Here is a 25,357-nt window from a genome sequence, read left to right on the forward strand (position 1 = left end):
GGGTCCGCGAAGCATCTAAACTTGTAAAATGATTGACAACCTAATTTTTATTTATTTTTAATTAGGAAAAGCATGAGCCAGTTCCGCTTCCTAATTACCAAAACTTTAGGACTCACATCATTGAAACAGTCATCTGAGATGCGATATAATGAATTCGATTATATGATTATAGTGACATGGCTGTAATATCACCTACAGACGGAATTGATCGACCCGCTGCTAATCGGTAACTCATGCAAGCCGATAATTCTTGTAGTAGGCTACATTTGATACTATATGATAATGTATTGATCATAGAAGTCTGATTTATTGTGCTCTGTTCCATAATATCTCACAAGCAATAACTTGCCATTTCATGTGCATCCTGTGAAAAGTTTTACAAGGATTTCCTAGGACTGCAGGACCCAATCAGCAAACCAGATGCCGCATAAAGTAATGTACCGGTATTTTATAACATATCGGTATATACTGAATTTTGAAATGTTATGTATAGGCTTACAGAAATGTGGAATGTTCCTTTATGGAATGTGAGATTGCTGAATTTGTGGATGCATGAAGATTGTAGCATCACATTAACATCCATTTTCGTATTTTTGTGTCCACAACAGGATATAACCATAACCATCTATAATAGCGTTAATAAAATAATTGAGGCTTTCATTGAACATGTAAGAATTTTTGGCAATATTGGTTTATATTTAGGGTATTTTAGGAACAACATTATAATAGTTTGTTAGCCCATCTTTAACCTCGCTCTAATCAAAGGATACTCAAACACTAAACCAATTATAAACTCTATAAACTTAACATGTTCATGGCCTGGTGCAGACGGGTTGTTGGCAATGTTACCGCAATGTTGGCACGGCCTCCGTGCATACTTTTATTGCTTGATTATAACTTTCGATATTAGTATATATACACGGAAACATTGCCTACATTGCAGCAGTATCAAAAAAGTAGGCTATGGATGGGCCCTAAGGAAGGCTGATTGCTCATGGTCATCTTGCCGTCGATAAGAAAACACAACCTTATTATCAATGGATTCTTACTATATATGGATGGGACATATCTGTGTTTGTGTATACAAAGTTACTTCATTTCTACCAGGAGACTAGATATTGAACAGGCAATGTTATGTAGTTCTAAACTTCAGAGGAAGGCGCCGCAGTGGTGCATTGTTCATGGATCAAGATGTTAAATTATGTAAGTTGAAGTTACGAACTATATATGATGATTTATGATATTTCATTAATTAGCAATTTATTACCCTGAAAAAAGTGCCATCGATGATGCGGAAATATACAATTGACGGTGGTTCGCAATCGGGCTGCTAAAACGTGCTGGGTGGAACTATAATTTTATTATAAACTGCATTGTTATAGTGGCACAGAGCGTGTAATTTCAGTAGGCTGTCTTGAAAATAGTCACATACTTGGCTCGAATCATAAGAATTGATACTCGTTCGAGATTTGAGTAACCATACGAATGTGCTCAGCCCTACTGATTAGTCATTGTAGTGAGTAGAATGTGCGAATGGTCCAGCTTGAACTTCATTGTCTTTTTTTTTACAGGATATTCTAGATTCCTGGCTTGGCTTTTTGACAAATGGCTTCACTACAAACATTATAATATCTTTGATTATTTAGATCGGCAATGTCTTCAATTGATAGTGTTCAACAACGTCAAGAACACTGTACAAAGTATGTCTTGATGACTGGAACCAAAAACGTTCGGAAGAACTACTGCCACATGGAACAAGCGTTGCTGTAAAATCGGTGCTGCGTCATCCTCATGAAAAAGTCAAAAGGTATAAAACATTGAATACACTTCATGGAAACCAGAGGCTGTGAAAGTAATCATCTTTTGAACTGAAGTAGATGTAATGTTATGGATTTATACACACCTAGAGGTAACAACTTTAAAGTTGCGTTAGATCTACTCGAAATGGAAGTAGACTTCTGAAAAGTATACAAATAATAAGTTTGAAAAAGTAGATTTGGTCGAGGTGTTGCGTAGGCATTCTTAGCGTTTAATCATAGTTGGTGGTCAAAGTACATATTGTTTGCACCGGAGTTTAAATAGTTGCAACGCCTTGAATTTCTACTGTACAATTAGCCATTTACCAGGCTTGTAAAATTCACTTCAAAATGAAGTAAAAAGTTCTAAAAGAAGATTTTGTGCTCTATTCTATCCCAGGGGTTCTTGAACAGGGCCCGTTGACCCTTTTGTGGTACGATATGCATCGTGGAATTAGACCTATATGCTGTGGTTCTCGTGCTATGCGCAATTTTATGTGAATTGACTATCTGATTTTAATATAGGTAGTTAGGTACCATCAGAAATTGTGTTGAAAATAAATTTTGGGCTGCTAGAAATCTTATGAGTAGCATGAAGTGTGCGATCGCTAAGGCTAAGAAACAATGCTATTACTATGGCTAAAGTTGTTGATATGTTCCAATAATAATCGAAGCCAACATCTAATTCTGAATTAATTTGACTTTGGTAATGACAGTAGCAACAGCCTACTTATCACGACTATATCAAAACCCGGATTAGGCTACACCGCTCAAATGCTCTGATACCAGATCAAATTTCAGTAGATTTTAAAATACAACTGTGACACGTCAAAGGTCCACCAACTGAAATAGTATAACCCAGAGTTTGATGATGTCATGATGCATCCTATTGCATCATCTCTATAACTCATTATTTTAACAAATTATGCCCAGCACAAAAATAATTTTATTTAAATATTCAAAACTGTGATTTTTTTCGTGTCAAACGTGAATAATATAATAGTAAATCATATTCTCGAGATGTTTGTGGAATGCCTGTCTGCAAGCTCCCGTCAAATAAGGCCTACATGGAAATTTTACATTGAATATCCCTATCTTGCTGCGTCGTCAAAAATCCGGAAATTGACCTGCGACCACATTTGAATTTGAAGCCTCTGCTCTATATGATGTGACAACATTATGAACAAGGAAAAGTTGAAATATCTATCTCGTATGCGAATTCGAAGAAAATGAATACCGGCTCTACATCATATCGAAGAATGTTTTTTAGATTTAAGATAATTCCTATTTTATTGTACTTTGAGACAATACATTTGTCATTCACACGATCGTGCGTAGCTACGTCCTACATGTGCCGTGTTCTGCGATATGACGAATCTATGTTTTTAGGCCTCGCAGTGGTACATAGAATCGGAATTCTAATTCTTGTTGAATACAATTTATGTACCCTAAAAGATCATCTGTTTCGACTTATCGTTGCTCTATTCAGATTCGTGGCAAGCCCTAGTTGTAGTAGGTGATAAGTTCCAAATAAAGGTGGTCAAAGTATTCATCGTTAGTACCGTACTAAATAGTATAAATAGCGATTTACAAGACATCAAACTACTTCCAAGTGTCGACATGGTCAAAATATGGAGACTTGAGGAATGTCGTAGTTGTATGCCTTTAAACAGAGATAAGGAAAGCAATCATGTTCAGCACTCAATTAGAAATATTTGTAGCGTCAGTAGTCTAGTACAAGTAAGAGTAACGCAATGTATTTCTACTCGGGTTCAAGCACTCAAGCAGCGATATACATGGCTTGTCAAAACTATTTTAGGTAAAGTAGAAGTTCTGGAAAGTACTGAAGTATGTACTTGAGGTGTTTCCACAATATAATTTGATTGACGGGTTTCATACTCTGTATCACAACGTCAGAAGCTCCCGTACTCGAGTAGACATTGTAGTATCGTCATAAATTATCACTCAGCACAAGTAGAAGTAGCGGATCACAATTAATGCATGAGGGAATAGAAATTGAAGCAGCTCTGACGCAAATTTCATGTGCTATGTCAGCAGAGTGGCTCTACAAATGATTTGCTGACATTGTTGTATATGTTTAAGGCAAAACAAAGACCAAGAAGAAAACTGTTGTTGCAACCAAGTTTATTGCGAATACGCACTCGCGCTCTTAACATGATGCGGTGCAAATGATGCATCGTTTTATAATATGCAATGTAAATTTTACTTATGATTGCTCCATGCTTTTCCATGTTTTAGTTGTATTAGCAGTTGTACTTTTTCAAAGTCATGTGACACGTTTATTTCTAATTTCATGATGCACTTCAATTGAAATGTTTGTAATGGTAATATAAAATTGACTTAGAACTTGCTGTTATATGCAAAATCCCACTGACACATTTATTCGTAGTGATTTCCTGATCGATTTTTCACGTAAGCCTGAACTTTGTTTACCAGTAATAGTTCATTAGTTAATGTTGTACTTGTATTTTGCAATTGTCGTTTTACAATAACCCAATATAAACAGTTCGTTAGTTTATATGATGTTGAATTCCATGTAATTGCACCAGGTTAGGAGGGGAGTCCTGATATGGTAATCCTGAGGAATAGAACAGGTGGTAAATGACATATCCATAGGGAGTCACGTCACGTTCACAGCAGATCCAATGAGTCCATATGGAGTCGCTTCACGTCCATAGTAGACCAACTCAGGAAGTGTTTAGGACGCTTCTAGTAGTCGACAAATCCACTCCAGGGAAGTAACACTGGGCGTCCTGCGTCTTTTCCGCAGGAAGTCAACTGGACATCGGGTGTTTGCTGGGAGGTTACCTAATTGAAGCCTGCACACCAAATTTGGTTCAATTCCAACCAGTAGCCGCATTGCTACAGGAGAAGAAAGTTTTTATATTTATTATAGAAAAAATGAATAAGAAAATTCAAAATTTTCTGTCTACCCCACGAAATTGTTCGGTTGTCTATAAAAACAATGATAGCCAAATTTGTCTCAATTCCAACCAGCGAAAGCGAAGTTATAGATATCAAAAAATTTGGATTTGAATAAAATAGTATTAACCGTAGGTACAACTATATTAAATAATTAAGGAATTGGTCGTCGGATAGAGTTGCGCGTTATTCGCCACCAATATATCTTTTTCGAGATGGACTTTCGGCACTCGTTCATATCAAATCGAAGACGCGGATTTTCAAGACAATAAATACAGCTGGAAAATTCCTTTCGAAATAATAAGAGTGTGCTGCATATATAGTGTGCTGTTAGTGTTTATCACTTGCCAGCTATTATTACATTTGCCCGAGACAGATGACGGTTGCACGATAATTGAGCTAATTTTGAACGAAAATCTGAGGGGGTCCGCGAAGACAAAAAGGTTGAGAACCACTGATCTAGAGACATTTAAATCTCGAAGCTGGAAAAAAATTTGAAGTTTAACAAATCTCTCGAAAATACTTTATGCGATGGTTTACGAAATACTTTTGAGTCTCCTTCGAGCTCGCTCCCCACCCTATTGGGGAGTTTGGGGTGCGGCAGTTACGGGCCTGGCAAGATTTCAAATCGTTCGGAGCGATAAATCGTCCCCTATAAAGTTGAGCAATGGATACATTATAACGTAACAAGTAAATGACGCTCATTTATAAAAAAAAACTTCTTATCTCATTAGCCCTTTTCATCGCAATTCTTATATTGTATTCCAATATATCTTATAAGATTAGTTCCAAGAAGCAAAATCAATGTAATCGTGAGTAATCATGATTACTTTTCCAATGTAATCGTAATCGTAATCGACTACTTCCTGATTTTGCTGTAATCGTAATCGTAATCGTAATCGCGTGATTCAGGAGTAATCGTAATCGCAATCGATTACATTCATGAAGTAATCACCCCATGTCTGATTCGAATATGTAAACGTGAACATCACTTCAAAAGGGATTCATTTCTCGCTTGTGATTAGGAAGACAATGATGATTTGAAAATTGCATTGTCACCCAGGCCCCGCCAAGTCTGCTTTTCTCTGCGATTAATCAACGTGTTGTGCAACACTTAATTCAGCCTTCAAAGCACGCGATATGACGGGTAAAGCGAATTAGCGGAGGATATTGATTGCCTGCACGACAGCAATTTTGATTTGTCAAATATATAAACTTCACGTCGAGTCCAATTTAGATTACTGATTGTTTGCTATAGATAGTGGTTCCCAACCTTTTCCCACCCACGTACCATTTCGAGGTTGTATGCAGTGCTCGCATACCACCTACATAAGTTGCGCGCGCCAAAGGCGGTCAAAAATGCTTCCACCGTGTTGAGCAGCCAAAAACATCGAAACAGAAAAGAAACTACCCAGCGCATAATATTATTTCTGCAGTGTATCCATTTGAAATTCTTGTGGTCAAATATATTGGAATTTGGTTAGGTAAGCAAGCACCCAAATGCTTTACGACCAGATCTCTTTCCAGTAGGCCGTCATTGGTGTGGTTACCACTACCCACGACGATGACGACTGCAAGAAACTCAAAATCAACTCCACCTGAACTAATAACTCCCCTTGGTCGAAATAACAACAGAATCTACTCGCGTACTACCTGGAAGACCTTCGGTACACTAGTGGTACGCGAACCACAGGTCGGGAACCATCTTCCCTAGCGGAACCAGCGTGTACACGCTGTACACGCTGGCGGAACGGAACGGCAGAGATGAGCGGAGATGAAAGTTCTATGTCCTAATCCAATCCAAATCCGAAGCTTCAAATTCTAATCCAAATCCAAATCCAGAACTTTTGCATATTCAAGTCGGTGTCTAATCCTAATCCGATTCCAACTCGAAATTCAGAAGAAATGCTAATTTATGCAAGGAAATTCAACCAACAATCCTCTTGATTTAAGATAACTTGGCATAGGGTTGCACCTCTTACGCTCATTGGAACTAGGTATATCATAGTGTAGTGTACCATAAGTACATTATTAACTGATCTGAATAAAGTTTGTCGCCACTCGCCACCAGAGTTGGATCAATTGTAATTTGTAATTGTAATTGAATGTAATTAATTACATTTTACAATGTAATTGTAATGTAATTGTAATTGAAGCATTTTTATTTTGTGTAATTGTAATTGTAATTTGACAAAAATTTTGCTCAATTACAATTTCAATTACATTAAATTGCTATTGAGACCTGACAAGCACATATAAACTAATTGACTTATAATGCATTCTCTTTAAATGTCGACAAGGAATTTGGTGGATCCTTTCGCGGAAGCCCTTGACTGCGCCCTTGCGGGCGAAGTTTTTTTCTATTTTTACCGCTATGCTGGCCTAGGCTGCCATTGTATACAATTTTTAGATTACTAACCAACGGATGGATTCGCAACACGTGACTCACGATTGAATACGCCGAGAAGCGAACTGCTGAGCCGGCTAAAAGCAGCAGAATTGATATTCCCATAGCTGGCGATCCAAGCGTCGAAATTTGATATGTATGGTCCTAATCGAAAGCTAGTGTCGCACTGATTCCGCAATAAAAGTATATTTCCAGGCAATGGTACCATCCCAAAATAGTCGTGAAAGTCTGGGAATCGGCATTGTTCTGAACAATCGCTAGGCGTAATTGGTAATTGTTGTGGTCATGCTGCTGCAGCGCTCTCACTTTTCAGAACAGTCGGCCTTAAACGGCTATTTTGGAGCAGTTACATTGCCCTGACGAGATTTTATTTTGTATTTTCGGAATTAGTACATCAATAGCTTACGATAAAGAACAGATGCATCAAATTTGAACGCATGGATCGCCAGCTCTAGGACCACAAAGTTTGCTGGTTTTAGCCGGCTCTGCAGTACGTTTGTCGGTGCATTCATCCGTGACAAACATCTTGGGCATCTATCCGTGGGTTGGCAATCTACAATACGATTTCAGATCACGATGCTGCATCGTTATTTCTTCTGGCTAACTAACCAGACCACTGGATATTATATAACGTCTTATCTGACAAAGCACGGTTTTGTTTTCACTCCTCATCCTAATTCCTACGTCCCTCGATAAAAATAATATTATTTCTTTTATTATATACTATATACGCAAATCCAACACGTGCATATGTTATAATACTTTTTCAACGACATACTGCACCCTATCCTTAATCCTAACCCATAGGAAATTAGGTAAATAACATTTTACATTTCCAATTACGTGAGCCATAATTACCAAGCATACAAAACACGCTTATATTACGTCACAATGACATCTCACATAGCATACTATGTACGCACATAAACGCATTTATTACCACACAATCTGAACTAGACTTGAATTGTTGTTAAATACGACGCTACGGTTGTCAAGGAGCACGGTTGAATTTATGATTATTCAATTACATGTTCAACAGCAGCAATTGTAATTGTAATTGTAATGTAATTGAAGCATGCAAGGAGTAATTGTAATTGTAATTGTAATTTGATATTTTTAGCATGAAGTAATTGTAATTGTAATGTAATTGAAACATTCATGAAAGTAATTGTAATTGTAATTGTAATTGAACTGAAATATTGTAATTGATCCAACTCTGCTCGCCACACGACATATCAATCTTTCAGAAAATCGGTAAATCCAATCCAAATCCTAATCCGTTCAGAAAAAAATCTCTTATCCTAATCCAATCCAAATCCGACAAAAATTCACAAATCCTGTTTTTTTCAAATCCTAATCCTAATCCATGCTCAGCTCTGCGGAACGGCAATCAAATACATAAGAGCTACGTCACAAAGGTCATACAAATTTTATTGAACCGTAGCGTGTATGACTCTTGAAGTCCGAAAATGGCGACTCCATGTAGTATCGAAACCCTAATTCTCGTTGATAAATTAGGAAGCTTATAATTCCAGTACTCGAAAAGATCATCTCTCACTATAGCTGAGTCTAATCACTAAAATCAATACACGAATATCAGACTCGATTACTCGAATCATTGTGTGCAGCCCTATGCAACCGACTTCTAGGCTCTTCTAGACAATGCTTACGCCAGTGGTTCCCAACCGGGGAGGAATTCCCCCCTTGGGGGGAATTTTGCAATTTTTAGGGAGGAATTCCACTTTGGAATTGTAACGGATTTCCAAAATTGTTCATGTCCGAACTGTCATGTAGTCAACTAGTTATATCCAAACGTATGCTACTTATGGCTGTTTTTTTGCTGAAAGTATCTTCAAATGTTATCTAAAATCTCTTTTTCACATACGAATCCCCCCCCCTGTTTTGTTTTTAACTAGCTCAGATGTGCTGCAGTTCGCAAGACAATTTTGTAGGTCAGCGACGGCCTCCCAATCAACTATATCCTAAGCGAGCAAATGTCGTGCCGAGTCTATCACAACAAGGCTTCTAGTGAAAGTATTTATCTTATATTTTCAAGTCAACATTTTTAGACAGTGTCAAAATATTCCAAAGTCATCGATTCAAGTCAAAGAGATTACTAGCCTCGCTATATTTTTAGTGAACAGCTACCCGATCGAAGAAAAGACAAGTTAAACATGGTGCAATGTTGCCGAAACGGAATGGGTGCCCTAAATTTCAATGAGCTCCAACAGGAAATCTGATCACGTGTATGTTATATATCAGGGCTGTAACCAAGTCACGAGGCTCCGAGTCACAAGTCAGTCTCACTTTCATAGTTTGACTCAAGTCAAGTCGAGTCATTTTCAATTCACCATTGAGTCAAGTCCGAGTCTAAGTCACCGAGCAGAGGGTCGAGTCCTAGTCATGGTATTATGACTCTCGAGTCCGAGTCCAAGTCATTGTGCTGACTGCTCAGTTTCCAGTTGAAGTCTTGTGAAACCCACTTTTTATAACTCTGTTTGGATAGTATATTCATATTGAAATGAACCCGAATATTTTCGGCTGACACTCGTCAGCGGTAATCGTCAGCAACTAGTAGAGATTCGGAAAGAACATTGTATATCAACAATCGTATCACAAAATATGACTCTGTTTGGTGATATTGAATGATTTGGATTTATAATATACTAATTTTCCTCACTTTGAGCAGTTTCTTGTAGCATTTTCAAGTACCAGGACCATTAGACGAAATTCCAATAGGGTGGTCACTTTACTGTTTTTCAAAATTACAATGAAATGTCTGTATTGGCTGTCTTATAGTCTCGAGTCATATGGCTTGGTTCGAGTCATCCACAATGACTCGAGTCCAAGTCGAGTCAATACAAAGATTGTCTCGAGTCGAGTCGAGTCGTTTCCGTATTTTGAGAAAATGACTCGAGTCAAGTCAAGTCATCAGAAAATGGTGACTCGAGTCCGACTCGAGTCTGGTCAACCCTGCTTTATATGAAAGTACCAATATTATTGGCCAAATGCATACGCAAACTTGAGAAAAAATCGCGAGACCAGTAAATTTATGCATGCTGGTTTTTCACAGCAGTTATATTAGCGATTGGTGCATGGTAAGCCGAAAACACAAATGGAAGTGTGGGGGTCTGTCGAGTCAAGTCTTCCAGAATTTGTTTGATTGGGACCAAGACCGTTGTTTTTGGAGGTCTACAAAGTGTTGTTACAGCCTTGCTAGAAACAACCACTCTGCACCGCCCGTCTTATTCTCTCAGTCAACAGGTGTTAGCGCGGTAAAAATGACCATTTTTTACTCCTCGGGCATATTTCTCCTAAGGGGGGAATTTTGGCTTAAATTTCGGCCAAGGGAGGCACGAGATGAAAAAGGTTGGGAACCACTGGCTTACGCGGACCAGATGGCCAAATACCTTGATTATAGCGTACCCTTTCGCAAGAATATAGCGCATGATTTATAGAAATAGGCATTTCGGCGTCGGCCATTACCGCACCATGACGCCCAAGATATATATGAAGTTTTACGCCATGTGTAACATGCTACTCCGGGAAGTGTGCCCGAACGATCTGCAGCGGGAAAACCTTGGCCGAGAAGGACTATCGACCGAAAACTTCGACGTTTATACATATATGTTTGATTTTCCATAGGCGCCTAGCTGGCGCCAAATGTTCCTGTCCTGGCAATCTGAACCCCATAAGACCATTCGACAGAAAAAAAATTTTGCCTCTGATGAAATACCAATTTGAAATCGTGTGGGTCTTTTAGTTTAGTACTTTTGGGCGATTTCAATATCTTTTGTCATAGCAGACAGAAGGTCACGAAAAAAACTTCATATAACGAAGTCAATATATCAACGCGTCCGGCCGAATATGTTTAATTATTATCTACGGGACAAGACACCTCACCCAGCTCTACTGGTAAGTCTGATTACGTGAGCAGAGAGAGGATAAAAATTGATAGCAATCTATATGTAATTCCCGATCATATTGACCGACATAAAGCTGACTCACTGAACAGTACAACGTATCTCGCTGATTAGTAGCGGTAAAACGTTTATCCTGGTTGGAGGTCTCGGGGGCGAGGCCCCCCAGAAGTTTGGTTTGTCACATTTTTTTTGGGGGGGTGGGGGAGCCTGACGAAGTGCGGTTCATTAAGAGTTGACAAGGGTGATGGGGATATACTGATCGATTAAATTCGATATAGAACTACACATATACCAATCATAAATAACCGAAGTGGAATTGCGCTAAGAACGAAAACAATTTCTGGTTCTTGAAATAATTTTGTCAGGAAGGAATATTAATGCGCGAGAGAGAGAGAGAGAGAGAGAGAGAGAGAGAGAGAGAGAGAGAGAGAGAGAGAGAGAGAGAGAGAGAGAGAGAGAGAGAGAGAGAGAGAGAGAGAGAGAGAGAGAGAGAGAGTTCTATTGAGTAAAAATTACATTTGAAAATAAAATACAGGCTGCAGCGATACGATCCTTTGTGATTATGTAATCAGCTGCATCGATGGAGTATAAAAGCGTCGTTCAAGTCGAGACTCGCGCCAAGAATAAGCAAGCATATGTATATTTTAGTGTTTTTGGCCCTTCTCTTAGCTCATTTAAGCATAATCCAAACGTAATGGACCAATCCAAAATTGAGACCCATTTCGCACGATTCAAAATTAGCAGTTCTTCGCGGGTCGCAATAATTTTCTCTGCTGCACGCACCAGCCGTGATCCACATGTTTAATTATTGTGCGGTTAATCATGACTGATTACCCTGCCGTCGGGACCTCTCATATATTAACATATCCTTCAAAGCCTGTAAGTTCGAATAAAGAATCTATCATTCAGATGTAGCAACGGAGATATGACGACGTTAACTGTGGAGCTACGATACAGGAGAGTATTTCATATGTGTGTTCTGAGGTAGGCCTAATGAGCCGAGAATCAGAATCAGAATCAAAATTACATCAAGAAACACATTTGCTTACTACGTTATTAGTATCGCTCATCAGTATAAAAGTGGCTCGATCTCCAATAAACAATCTGATGATAGGCCTACGCACTGCACATGCACAATTGCACATGCACACCACATTGTACATCCTAAAAGCCACCGAACAGGCAGTCCGTGAAGCAAGTTTATTTGCAGTGGAAAAGTTTGGCACCGAAGGATATATTTAAGGCTAATTGTGCAAATGTTCATTTACTATTTCCCAAGCCGGTGTCCGAAAGGCGTACCCGAGCGGTAATGTATTGTTTACTAAAAACAATGCAACAAAGAGCGTCTGATCCAAAATGAAGAAAGGTTGGGAAAGCGATGTGTTGTTGCATCATTTGAGGCGGTGTGTAATTTGACTCCCGTACCGATTCAATAGGAGCCAGGTTTAGGCAACAGTCGGGGAGACGTTTTGGCAACACGATTAGCTCGTGTTAAGGCTGCGACATTGTGGATAGAGCCGGTACCGTGAAAAGGAAAACACCGAAAGTTTCGACATGGTATGATTCAATTTGGGTTAAACTTATCTGAGTCATCTAAGAACTTGTTGAAATATGCTTTATTCCGTATCCTTGGGAATTTTTCATGTACCTGGAAATATTTTGATTGCTAATAATATTTACAGAGTTATAGGTGTACGTACGTACGTGTCATCCTCTATAGGGGAACGATTATTTAAATGAGCTGATGTAGATCAATAGGTAATCAACAACTAGTACAGGTTAAAAATTATAAGTTCGAAAATATATTGTTTGCGGAGCGGCTGCTTGATTCGTCGTGACCGTTGTTCCGTGCACGGTTTCAAACTATTTCTTATATAGTTGCCATGGTTATCACGTTTCCTTACATGCATGCGTTGAGCAATTGACTGATGCATATTGTATGTCCGTGCTGATGTTCCTCGCGGTTAAGCAGAGATGGGTGGAGAAGTGACATTGTTTATGCAATTACGAGTGCATGGAAAGTAATCACGATTATTCACGATCTCATTCATTTTGTTCCTTGAACTCGAGCCTTCAACAGCGAACAAACAATATTAGCCTACTCTACTATTGATATGAGACAATATCATGAGGGAACAAATTTTAGAAACTATTCTTGTTACATCAAATTATATCAATGTTTTTTACTGTCGAATTGTCACTTCCGGCTTCGCTACGTCTCATGCTAATACGAGTTGAGCATGTAGCTGATGGCAGATTCACATTTTGAGTAAAGAATGGCGAAATTACAATTGGTGAATCGAAGCTTACGGTGTTTTTGATATCAATAAAGATATCGATGAATGATTGATTGATTGACAGACTGACTAATCATAGAGCAGTGATTTCTACAAAAGTAGAAGTAGAAAACTACAACTAAGTAAAGAAGTAAGCAATCTAGGCCTAGATTCGAGTAAAATCTGAAAAACTGTCAAGTAGAAGTAAGTCTAAAATCATAATCATTCGAGGAAGTAGGGCGAGAAGGCAAAATCGGCTTGAAGTGCTTCGAAATTAGAAGTGATTCCATACTGATCACATAACAAGGACATTGTGAGAAGCGGTTCAGGATAAATCGAATGGACCGCGCTGTTATATATTTATGAATTCCGTTTTAATTACTTGATATTCAAATCAAAATGCTTCATTTGACGGGTATTATATTGTTTCGACAAAGGAAGTCGATCGCGATTATTTTAAAATGCTGTAATCGTTGTAATCGAATTCGATTAAAAATCGCTATTACCACATGCCGCTATCCTAGAATACTTTGACTTCACATGGAAACGGAAGCTATGATAGGGTTAACATATGTCCTCTCTTTAGAAGATTTTTCCTCTTTTTTTCACTAAATTGAAAGTGTCCTCGGAGGACGCTTAAATGTCCTCTTTGTTTGGGAATTTGTCCATATTTTGTAGAAAAAGCATTAATATGCCATCAAAAACTCAACTCCGACGCAGCGAACGCCCGAATTGGCAAGAAAATCATCGAAAAATACTGCGCGACGGGTATTTCGGGGGTAGAGATGGGAAAGATTACCTTTTTTAGTCCACACCACAAAAGTAACATAAAAAGCGGGTAATTCGGGAGTCGAGTGAAAGTGATGACCCTATTCTTATGAGAAATGTGAAGTGACTCGAACTTTTAAAATTAGCGTCAATGGCGTTCATAAAATACTTATACTTCGCGAAGCATCCTTAATCTCCTAGGGCCACGTCATCAATACTATTCATTTCTACGTAATCTGCTCTTACGTGGTTAATTCCATCAGAAGCGACAACATAGACAAACATGCAACGGCATGCACTTAACTGCTGTCATGAAATGACCTTCGATTGCAATATAATATCAACACAGGAAACCATGCATAAATTTATTCAATAAGTATCGTGTGTGTGAAACTAGCCGAGGCCCGGTGAAATCGACCATATGCATATCACATATGCCTGAATCCATCTTGAGCGAAACGTGACATTGCGAATAGTAAATGGGTGATGGTTTAGGGATAAAGATACACCACGCATGTTGTTTCCGAAGTCTGTCGTTACATTAGAATCTACAATGAACGGTTAGTCGATTTTGGAGATAGGGGTGCAGGTGCATAGAACCCCAAACGCACAAATATGTTTTGTTTAACACTCGATTGAATAGTAAAAAAAGTTTCGTATTACTAACATAAATGGTCCATTCTGCTCTATTTCGACGAAATTCGATAAAAAATTTCTCCTACTCGTCCCACATTATTTCTCTTCTATACACGCAGAAGTCTCGTGAAAGAAAGTTGTCCAATTATATAACTTTGAAATATTTTCGATGCCTCAATCTCGACCAATCCCATTCTCAGTAAAGTTTAGGAGCAGTTTATACCGGGTGTGTGTGTTTCGTGCACGTGTCTTTTATCAGCATGAGCATTTACTTCACAAAATGTGGTTTATTAATCTATAAAGAATCACCAATATCTGCGTAGTTGAAACTACAGTCAGGAATATATAGAACTCTATATATCCCTGACTACAGGTTTCAATATATAGACAGCCACACGATATACGAATTCCATGTGCTATCCCATGTGATCACATTTTCATGGAAAATGTTTTCGACATGTATGTTCTGTGTTCATGACAAACGTTATGTTGAGTTCGTTCAAAATCGCAAGCACGCTACTAAAGTTACTGCTTTTTCGTTCTAAGTAAGATTCGGGTTCGTGTGAACCTACACCAACACGTGACGTCACAGTGCTAATTCGCAACACTAAATTTCGGTGCGTTAGGCATATAAATGTATTACACATCTTCAATGCTTGAAGGACAAGTATAGCTTCATAAATCGCAATCTCTTTGTGACGTAGCAGTTTCAATGGAGTGTTCCAAAGCAGGATATCGGTGCAATGGCACAATCAAAAATCTAGAAGAGCACACTTTTAGCTTCGTCATGGCTATAGATCCATGTTATAATTATAAATTTCGTGTACACTTATATCTACATCTTTGGTTAAGTGTTTTAAATCCATGTTGAGACCATTTTTATGTAAGATATTGCCAGGGTAGTAGGCCAAGTCATCAATCACAGTATGCCTATATTTCCATTGATAAGACACCACTTACAATGATATAACTGGAGTCGGCCTCGGCCCCGTGGTCTCGCAAGCACTCCTCCCGCTCACAGCACAGTATTGCGTGGCTGCTCAAAGAATCTCCGAGGTTCTTTCCTAGAGAAGTTTCGCACAGAGTCATAAATGCATTTCGCGCTTGTATCACGTACACTTGCACAGCTACCAGTGCCCGAGAATAGACTCACCATGATTTCGCTTTAGCCCGATTCTTGGCCTAGCACGTAGCAGCGACGGAAGTGATTCACGAAAAGTGATATTTCACGACAAGTTCTCAAGAATAAATAGATGTTTTAAGGTTTCAAGATATATTTCAGTTTGAGTTGAATTCCTTTTTCTGCAACCACGGTTATGAAGCGTGTATAGTTGAAAGTCAAGTTGAACTGGAAATTCTATCATAGGCTACCATAAACATGTTCATGTTGAATTATAACTGCCAAAATTCGTTTGGGAACACGGCCCTGTGAATTATTAGGGATTTCGTATACGTGCTGGAACATGCTTTACAGACATGTGTTTTAAAGGAAACTTAAGTTGAGTTCGGTCATTGCAGTGAACTATACATGTACCAAGAAACAGCTATCTTCATTCTTGATATATACATGCCCGCATATTCCATGTGTATCATGCGCACGTGTTTGCACTTCCGCGGAACATTTTTCCTACAGCCCATTTTATATTTCCAAAAGAAACTCAAGCTGAGTTCGTTCGTATAGTTCAAAATACGATACCAAAATAACATTGGTTCCTCTTTATAGAAGCCACGCGAGTAGGCTATACCTTATGCCACATGCGCGTGTTCACATTTTCACGGAACAAGTTTTCGACAGTATCTTATGTTTTCGAAAGAACCACAGCTGATTCGGTTCTTATTCGTAAACACCATAACAAAATAACAATTTCCGTTGCTCTTTATAGCAACCACACCAATACCATGTGCCAGGAGCACGTGTATACCCATTTCCACGAAACAGGTTTTTGGCCTGTATCTTGTGTTTTCGAAAGAACCTTAATTAATATAATTTGTTCTTATTCGCAAAATAGCGATCTTTCTCTTTATTGGAACCACATGCTCACCATGCGGTATCACGCACGTGTTCCGAATTTCCGGGAACATGTTACCGGCTTTGTATCTTATATAATTTAAATGGACTTTACCCTTTTCCGTATATGTTGAAAGTAAGTTACAACTGGTTGGCATAGAATAATTCAGTTGTCAAAATATAGCCCACTCAGATGTATCCGGCATGATTTATATACTATGTATTCCAGGGATATATAGAACTCTATATATCCCTGATGTATTCAAGGTCACCAGTACCGAAGTACTTGGGACTTTTTCGATGTACTCCAGCGGGTTTTGCCTACTTTCACTATGCTCATTCAAGCGGTTATATTTTTTGACTCCTCTCAATTCTACGTGTACCGTTTTTGAAACAATCAATGACTTTTTACGTTTTATATTTTGTTAAGAAGAATGTACCTTGTCCATAGAGTCGCATCACTTGCATAAGTGAAATTGCCATATCAGCTGGGCGATGCCGACCCTTGCATAGACGGTCAAATTATACTTTCCGTAACTGCGCCAATAATCTCACTGCCATGAGAGATTTTGGGTCTACTCAAGGTTATGTCTTCTTACTTTTCAAGTTGTCATTGGCGATTGACCAACAAGAGTGTGGGATGTCTATGCCCAATATACGTATGCAGACTACTTACTCGAGTAATTTTAGGCACTTTGGTTTTGCATTGTTATACTTCAAGTATTATATCATGTTTTAAAAAGCATCACTTCTACTACTTGAAATTGAGTAAAAATATACAGCATGATTACTTGCATTCGGGTAGAGGTGGTCGTCAGTGATAAGTTAGCGATGCTATACTTAAAAAGTAAAACCAAGGCCCTAAATTTTTGTGCAATTACAAGTCGAAGTAGCAATTTAGAAGACATATCACTACTTCTAGTATGGAAGTAGAATATGTAGATATGAGAAGTATTCCAGTAATTAAAGTACATTTAGTAGATATCTCACATACTTTTAGCAGTTAATAGGATGTGGTCAGGGGCACTTTCGAAATTGCACGGTGCATCTTCGTGAGGAACGTAAACTGAGCAGCGACACCGCCAATAAAGGGCAATATATATTCAAGTGCAAAATAAATTCATTTCCCGCAATACAGAGGCTCTTTTGCGGAGTTGTCATGAAAATGTCAATCATAAAAGTGATACAAGCAGATCCCAAAACTGCTCTCTACTTTACTGTAGTTCTTCCTAAAAGACTGTAAAGTATAAATGAAAGTGTAGGCTATTTAATAAATATGGCCACTTGAGACAGTATATAGTACAAATAGGCGAAATGTGCTAAGTTGCTGACTACAGTTGCACTCGAGTAACATCAATGACTACTCTGACCACCTCAAAAGGCTTAAGTGCGAAAAACATTCAAGTACGCTCATTTCATCACCTTTAGGAATATCAAGACGCTGGAAAAACCGCATGTTCGTCGACCGACGTCCTACAATCAGTCACGAAGCAACTGAAATTCTATCTTCACGTGCGCAGAAGAGAAGACGGGTTCGATGCGTCACCATCCTACATACCGCGGAAGGCTTTTCCAAGTTTGCTTCCTCGTCCGATCTTACAGTCCACCCCCTTGGACATCCCGATGAAGCACCATTTTTCCCATTCGTCGATCCGGAACGTTTTGGCAAAACTGCAATCCTTTCAGCCACATAAGCCGATTCCCGAAGATGACAAGCAAACAGCGAAAGTTTTGAGGCGTTTGAACAGGTATATGCGATAATATTAGTCGACAATATTTACCCAATTTACATTCAGTCGACAAATAATCTTTTCATGTACAAGTACGTGTACAATCTGCATATGTTCTTACTGCTTCCGACGACATGCGGAATATAAGACGTAAATTGTCAAATCTTTTAGTTTGCATCATAGGCTACTTTATAAAATATCCTGTACAGATTTCATTTGCACTGTAAATTCGACGTAATCGTAATCTAATATACTGCGACGTAGGTCATTAGTTTTCTTGAATCGATATAATTTCATTCACGCGATTTAACAGTCGAATAAGGAGAGCGATTTAAAAACTGATCTGAGAAAAGGGACGCGTCAACGTCAGATTCCCACGTCATAAGCACGTATGCAAATTTCCCATGCTGCCTCTTGCGTATAGTCGAGCATTAATCGTAGGCTTAATATCAGTGAGTGGATGTTTCATGTGCATGTGCTGTGCATTTCGTGCAAGCATGGCTATAATAAGAAATCATTCGCGATGACTCTTTCTTGTCTTTTACCGTTGCGTTGCGTTGTGTCATGTGTGTTCTATAATAATCGTAATTGTGATTGATTACAAGCCCCCCACGGTTCCTCGCCGCCGCCTATGAACGACCACGAATATATTAAATTCAGAATGACTGAGTTATTGCGTCTGTGTAAAGAGTATTACCGCCGACACTAACTCTCACACACACTACTACATTACCTACCGCACTTCAACACGTACCGCGTATTACCTAGTATTGTAAAAATGACCAGCTTATCATCATGCGGTGAACAGATACTATCGGCGATTACATTTGGACCATCCCATGTTGGATGCAAATCAAGAACGCGACCAAATACCCGAAACTTGGGAAATCGAGACAGAGGGCGGACAACGAAATAAAAGGAAAATGAAACCTCTTCGCAACGGAGTCCGAACTTTGGTTCGAGCTCCGCCACCGTTTGTGTCGCGCACAGAAAAGCAGGTATGCTTGCACGGTTTTCAAAACGGATCGATTTCAAGTTATTATCGCAGGATAGAAGATGTCAGATTCCAACATTACAGAGATAATGAGGGTGGGGTTGGAGACATTGGAATCAAAATGCGGACTACTCTTTTCCCATAAATTGTGTACTTTTGCTTCTTGTGCATATAATCATTGCAGTGGCAGTATGTAGCCTACTGTTTGGTGTCTTATATTTTCCTTCCCTTTTGTAAAATATGTTTCATAGCCTATATATGTATTTGGAGTTGTAATGATATTTACATCATGTGACACTATATGTTCTTGGCCATATCCGTATCGAAACTATGTTGTTATATAACGCCACGATGATGACTTTGGAGTTCACACAAACTCAAACCCATACCTGAAGTTACTCACGTAGTTTACGCTGTTATAACATCAATTTTATCTCGTATATTCGATCGATTTGCTGAAAATTATGACTGCCGTAACACGCGGCAGGCCTTAAAATACAATTAGTCTGTAATTTGTGACGTTTGAGCAGAGACCAACTTACAGAAAACGCGAGAATGAAGCAAAATGTGTATTCGTTACAGCGACTACAATGAACAGCTGCAAATCTGACTTAGGCCTACCTCATAGAGATGACAATGACACACATATAGGAGTCGCCAGAATGGGCTCTGATGAGCATTTTTGGGAAAGGGCTAAATAATTTCAACAATCATGTGACGTTTTCGAACCCATTGTGACGTAGAAACATATGGCGTCACCATTCCCAGTAGGGAATAATTGAGGGGAGGGTCAAAGGCGCCTTTCGCCTACGATCGTTAATATTATTAATCCTTCGAGATTGAAATCCGATCTTTTGTTACCCTTTTTTTAACTTTTTGTATGCTTCAGCGCATACTCGACTCCACGTGCATGTTATTGCGGTCCGCGGAAACAATAATGGACGGACCAAAAAGGTATTACGAGATCGGCAACACGAAGCTGCAAACGCTTGACAGACCACGGCCGCTGCAGTTCAATTTTATGCCGGACGTTCACAGGTGCGATTTGTTGGATCACACAATTGTACTTGAATATATTCTTATTATTGTACTTAGTGTAATCCAATCCAATATAAGCGCTACGTTTTACGATTCGATCTCGATGGAAGAAGTTCGAAGTTGCAGTATAATGTTCAGCACGCTTGTTGCGGAGTTTCGAGTTAAAACATGAACAGTAACATCAGTCAACGGAGACAAATTATAATCGGCATAGGCCTACTTAAGAAAGCCGCAAGGATCAAATATACTACCATTAACTTGATTTGATAACAAAAATATGATTGGGATTGTTTCCATCAGAATGCTGCTAAACTTTCAGATCAACGGCCTGTTTTGGACGAGGCTTCTCTAGTATATTTGGCGAATCGTAGCTATAGTACGTGACACCTATTTAAAAGGATTACATCACCGCCTAGGTGACAATAATACGATACATTTACTACAACTTCACAAGAGATTCAAGAGTTTCTGCAAAAATCTGATCTGGTGGGCGGGTACTTTGCTGCTCAGCCAATGAAACGCTGAAATAACGAGACATTCTGCTTGCAGTTTTTTGTATTGTTGTTTTATTCACACTTTGCAACGCAAATGCCTTTACTACGCAACATGCTACACAGAAGATACAATAAGTTAGTTCTCAAGATGTAGTTAGCTCTCACGCTTTTACAACGCCTGCAAATTACAAAGAATGGAAATGCCTAAGTGATTGTGCTCACTATGCTCGTCCATTCAGGGTTGCATTTGATCGCCGGAACCTCGCTGCCAAATGTTTAAAACCCCGCGAAATAAATTGTGCATAGAATAGTTTGCACTATTTTCATGGTGTCTGCACTTCACAAATAGCTTAATACTTCACGGGTTTAGCCATGCCACCCACCTAATGTTACTGGAAACGCAAATACGGAGGGAAATTGAAATGCGTGTTGGTATTGCCATTTATTATATAAATAATGCTTTTGAAGAACGTAGGGTAGGTTGTAAAATACACCACCAAGGTTGTAGAATTGACGTTGGTTTTTGCTATTGATTAGCATTCGAGTTATTTTCGTAAGTTTTAAGATTTTAATCTAATCATCTAATCAGATATGCGTATTGACTGACCGATATGGTTGAATGATTTTGTTTCTGGGAATTCCTCCCCGCTGTCTAAAAGCTCTAGTTTACTTTTATTGATCACATACTACAAACAAACATATGATCGAAGGATCGCACAATAACCTTATTGTTGTAGCTCGCTGACCTTGGTGGCCGTAAAATGTCACCGACTTGAGAGATTTCCCACCAGCAAAAGTCAATATTGTTGTAGGAAAGTCGTTACCTAGGTAACAACAAGTCAAATATGCGACAACGAAAATCAAAGCCAACGAAAACTTAGCGTCGTTAATTTATTCGCAATTTGTTCATGGTGAATCAACTCGACATGTCGGTGGTAATTGTTTCTTAAATTAAGTAAATTGAAGTCGATTAAATAATTGACAGCGAAAATTCTTGAACGGTATAGCATCCACGCAAACTCGTGTGGTATCATTCATACAATTTAGATAAACCTACGAATGTGTTTAATACGAATAGGTATGATTTCGCGACTGAGATATTTAACGTAGCTGGGATACGACCTTAATTGAGCGAATAGTTTACAATGCAAATAACTTTTCCCAGCAATTATTATAACATGTCTACTGTACGCGCAGCAAGCACTAGTCCAGTGGTTCCCAACCGGTGGAGAATTCCCCACTGGTGGGGAATTTAATGAATTCTGGTGGGGAATAGACACATTTAGTGAACAATATATACAGGACAGTCTACAATCTACATATTTACGGAGACACATGCACAATTACCGTTACCAGTTAACTCTTCTGGGATGTAGGTATCGAAAATTATATTGCGTGTTGTTCACAAAAACGCATTTTTAACTCTGGATAACCAATCATGGCGCCACAAACGCATCAAGCACGACCAGAATGACGTGAATAACGCTTTCGCTACATTTTGAGGGTTGCCGGTATCGGTTCACAATACGTTTTATGTTGCAGTTATAGGCGATTGCATTGCGTATACTGGTGTGGTTGTATGTCTTGTGTACTCAAATAAGCAAATAGATGCTCCGTAATGACAAAAGTTTTGGGTAGTGGGGAATGAAGGCCCGGAATAAATCTGAAGTGGGGAAATGAAGACAAAAAGGTTGGGAGCCACTGCACTAGTATACACATCCGCGATAATATATATATATATTGATTGTTGAACTTAAAATCAATCACGAATGCATCATTACATGCAGAAATTACGTCGAATCCAGAAAGAAAGAGATCCGCGACTCGTCGGCAATCAAATCTGGGCGCTCGTGGTATGTATACGATCTTGATGGAAGGAGGCATCGCATCGCCAAAGTGAAACAGCAAAACAACGTGGAGCTGGAACTTTCCGCGTGATTGTCAATTTCCTTAACAATTGTTTCATCATCAATAAATTGCATTCGTCGAGTCGAGTTTATCTGATTATATTAGAATGTTTTAAAAACTATCCATTGTCATGTGTCGTATCATGTTGGATCATGAGTGAATTTGGTGTTAAGGTCCGGAAAAATACCGTTGATCTGTGCTCATCCGTATCTAATGTTAGACGCAGTGTTATTAGTCTCAACAGATTATGTATTATGCAATGAGAAACACTATATTTGACCGTACTATATACCTAAATTCTGTAGCCTGTTCTATGTAGAATTCCGTTGTAGTTCTCATGATAGCTTCGTGATTGCGTTTTTTGTGTTCATGTGAAGATGAATTTATGCTGGAGCAGTGGATCGTGGTTTACTTGAATATTGTTAGAACGTGCACGGACAGGTTTGGTAGGAGTTTGGCTTGTAAAGTCTATCATGATCATTGATTCAGTTAGGAAACAATAGGATATGGGCGCCTGGGGGTGAAATTTTCCAGCGCTCCGCGAAAGAGAGTCGAAGGCTACACACGTAAGTATTATTGCGACAGGCTCTATTTTCATTTCGAGTTATCCGAATCCTGCGAAACTTGATTACTTCACGCACTGAAAACGTAAATATCAATATCTAGGATTCTACTGATGCAAAACCACCACATTCACCAACGGCATACGCCTCTTCATTGTTTAATGTTTACTTCTAACGCGTGTGCGGTGAATTTTATGCAAACGCTATCGCCGGCTACGTTAACAGATTGGATTCACTACGCAGGTAACCTGCAATGGCGAATGCGCTATAAAATTTCTGCCGACAGCAGAGCAACGCCATGTACTTTACCATCAACCGTCAATTCTTAATGATGAGTGTTTTTCGATTACTTGTACATGGCGACAAATGAAAAATCACGGAGAAACCTTCGACGCGCAATGCGCGTTACTCAATTGATCATTTAGTGATCGTGCAAGACGTTGGAGGCTTGTCGATCAATTACAGAAATCAACCATCAAATTTTTAATCGATTGAGAAGTTTGGAACGGGCATGGTGTCGTAATAGAGAGTTCAAAGTTTACTTTGAGTGCATGTCTCGATGGTGCAAGTATTGTAGCCTACGAAACTGCTTAAAAGTAGCCTAAAACTCGTCTCGGAGAAGTTATCTGTGAAAGCTATACGGAGACTTCTAATCAAACTTCGTTAACTTCCGACAGTGCAATTAAGCGACACTTGACAGTATAATGGAGACGAAAGCAAGCTGCAAAGTCGCATTCATTTCAAAGGGGGCCGAACAATCACATTCTACTTACAATCAATCTTGGCGAGCTTCGCCTTGCAGAAACTTCTATAGAACCAGATTTAAATATCTAATATCAAAAAGACAGTTTTCGTATGCATTTGAGCTGCATACCTTTTTCGTGATCAAGTTTGGGGTTATTCTTGATTTTTGAAGGCTCACCGGCCCGCAACATTTGTTTTGTAGTTATATCTCTCCGCGAGGTCGAAAAGGTTGAGAATCGCTTTCCTACATTGTTTGAAATTAGCATTGTTATATAATGTAACATGTTCACATATAATATTTTATAGAAGTTAGAGTGTTAGCCGCCATGCGAACAAGAACCTCCCAGGGGTTCGCACCATCCCAAATACATCCGAATATATTTCGGGAAGTTTAGCTACATTATAACGTATGGTCGTAAAGTCGCATTCATTCTTGGTGCTATTGGTGATACACGTGTCTGGGCGTCGCGATTGTCATCGCTCGCAAAATGCATGTATATCATAATAGGCGCTAAGTACGATATCCGGCGCGTGCTGCTGGGGAGAATTGGTGACTGCAAATGAATGCACTCAATTTTTAACATCTGATAGCGATCGTTTATCCTCTGACGCCCGTCGTATATTAGAAAAGGTGATAAGATGAGAGTAGCCAAGGTGATCCTTGAAAACAGCTTCAATGCACGTCTGCGAGATCGGATGTTGACTTTAGAGTCGGCCCTTTTCTATGTTCAGTTGAGCTAATCACGCAGTAATTATGGGCGCTTAGCCGATTATATCCACTTAGCTTGTTTTTACTTGTGGTAATCCTGGCTTCCAGCGTAGCTGTAGACGTAAACTATGTGTTTACTTTTGCTGCTAGGAGAAATGATAGATAAGGATTGTGCAATGCTTTTGGCCAGTTAAACAAACAAAAGAGTCAATACAATATGGATCAGTTCCGATTAGCCATTGTTGTGGTTGCTGGTACATGACGCTCCAATTGCTCTGGTCAAGTCGCGCTTGATGTGGCTGTATTTACATGACCATGACGCCAACTAACCTTTAGTACTTCCAGTGAATGCTGCGTCTGGTGTGCACTATGTGGCGTCGGACGCTAATTGGATCAGTGTCTTCCATCTCGAAAAGTATT

General features: G+C 39.1%; 1 protein-coding gene and 1 long non-coding RNA gene across 2 annotated transcripts; both read left to right on the forward strand.

Moving 5' to 3' along the window:
- The first annotated feature begins 165 nt into the window (after positions 1–165).
- Positions 166–4,335, forward strand: LOC145439036 (uncharacterized). The gene is made up of 3 exons (XR_013915076.1): positions 166–1,203; positions 1,647–1,807; positions 3,900–4,335. It is a non-coding gene; the product is annotated as an uncharacterized LOC145439036 (long non-coding RNA).
- An 8,133-nt stretch (positions 4,336–12,468) lies between these two features.
- LOC145439034 (uncharacterized) lies at positions 12,469–23,155 on the forward strand. The gene is made up of 5 exons (XM_080316495.1): positions 12,469–12,626; positions 18,186–18,505; positions 19,296–19,485; positions 20,371–20,519; positions 22,801–23,155. Exons 1-5 carry the CDS (start codon positions 12,624–12,626, stop codon positions 22,949–22,951), a joined length of 813 nt encoding a protein of 270 aa, XP_080172621.1. The 5' UTR covers positions 12,469–12,623; the 3' UTR covers positions 22,952–23,155.
- Positions 23,156–25,357: the final 2,202 nt, after the last annotated feature.

Source organism: Botryllus schlosseri, chromosome 5, assembly GCF_051294905.1.
Source record: "Botryllus schlosseri isolate E-star chromosome 5, Bs_hap1, whole genome shotgun sequence".
NCBI classification, from domain to species: domain Eukaryota; kingdom Metazoa; phylum Chordata; class Ascidiacea; order Stolidobranchia; family Styelidae; genus Botryllus; species Botryllus schlosseri.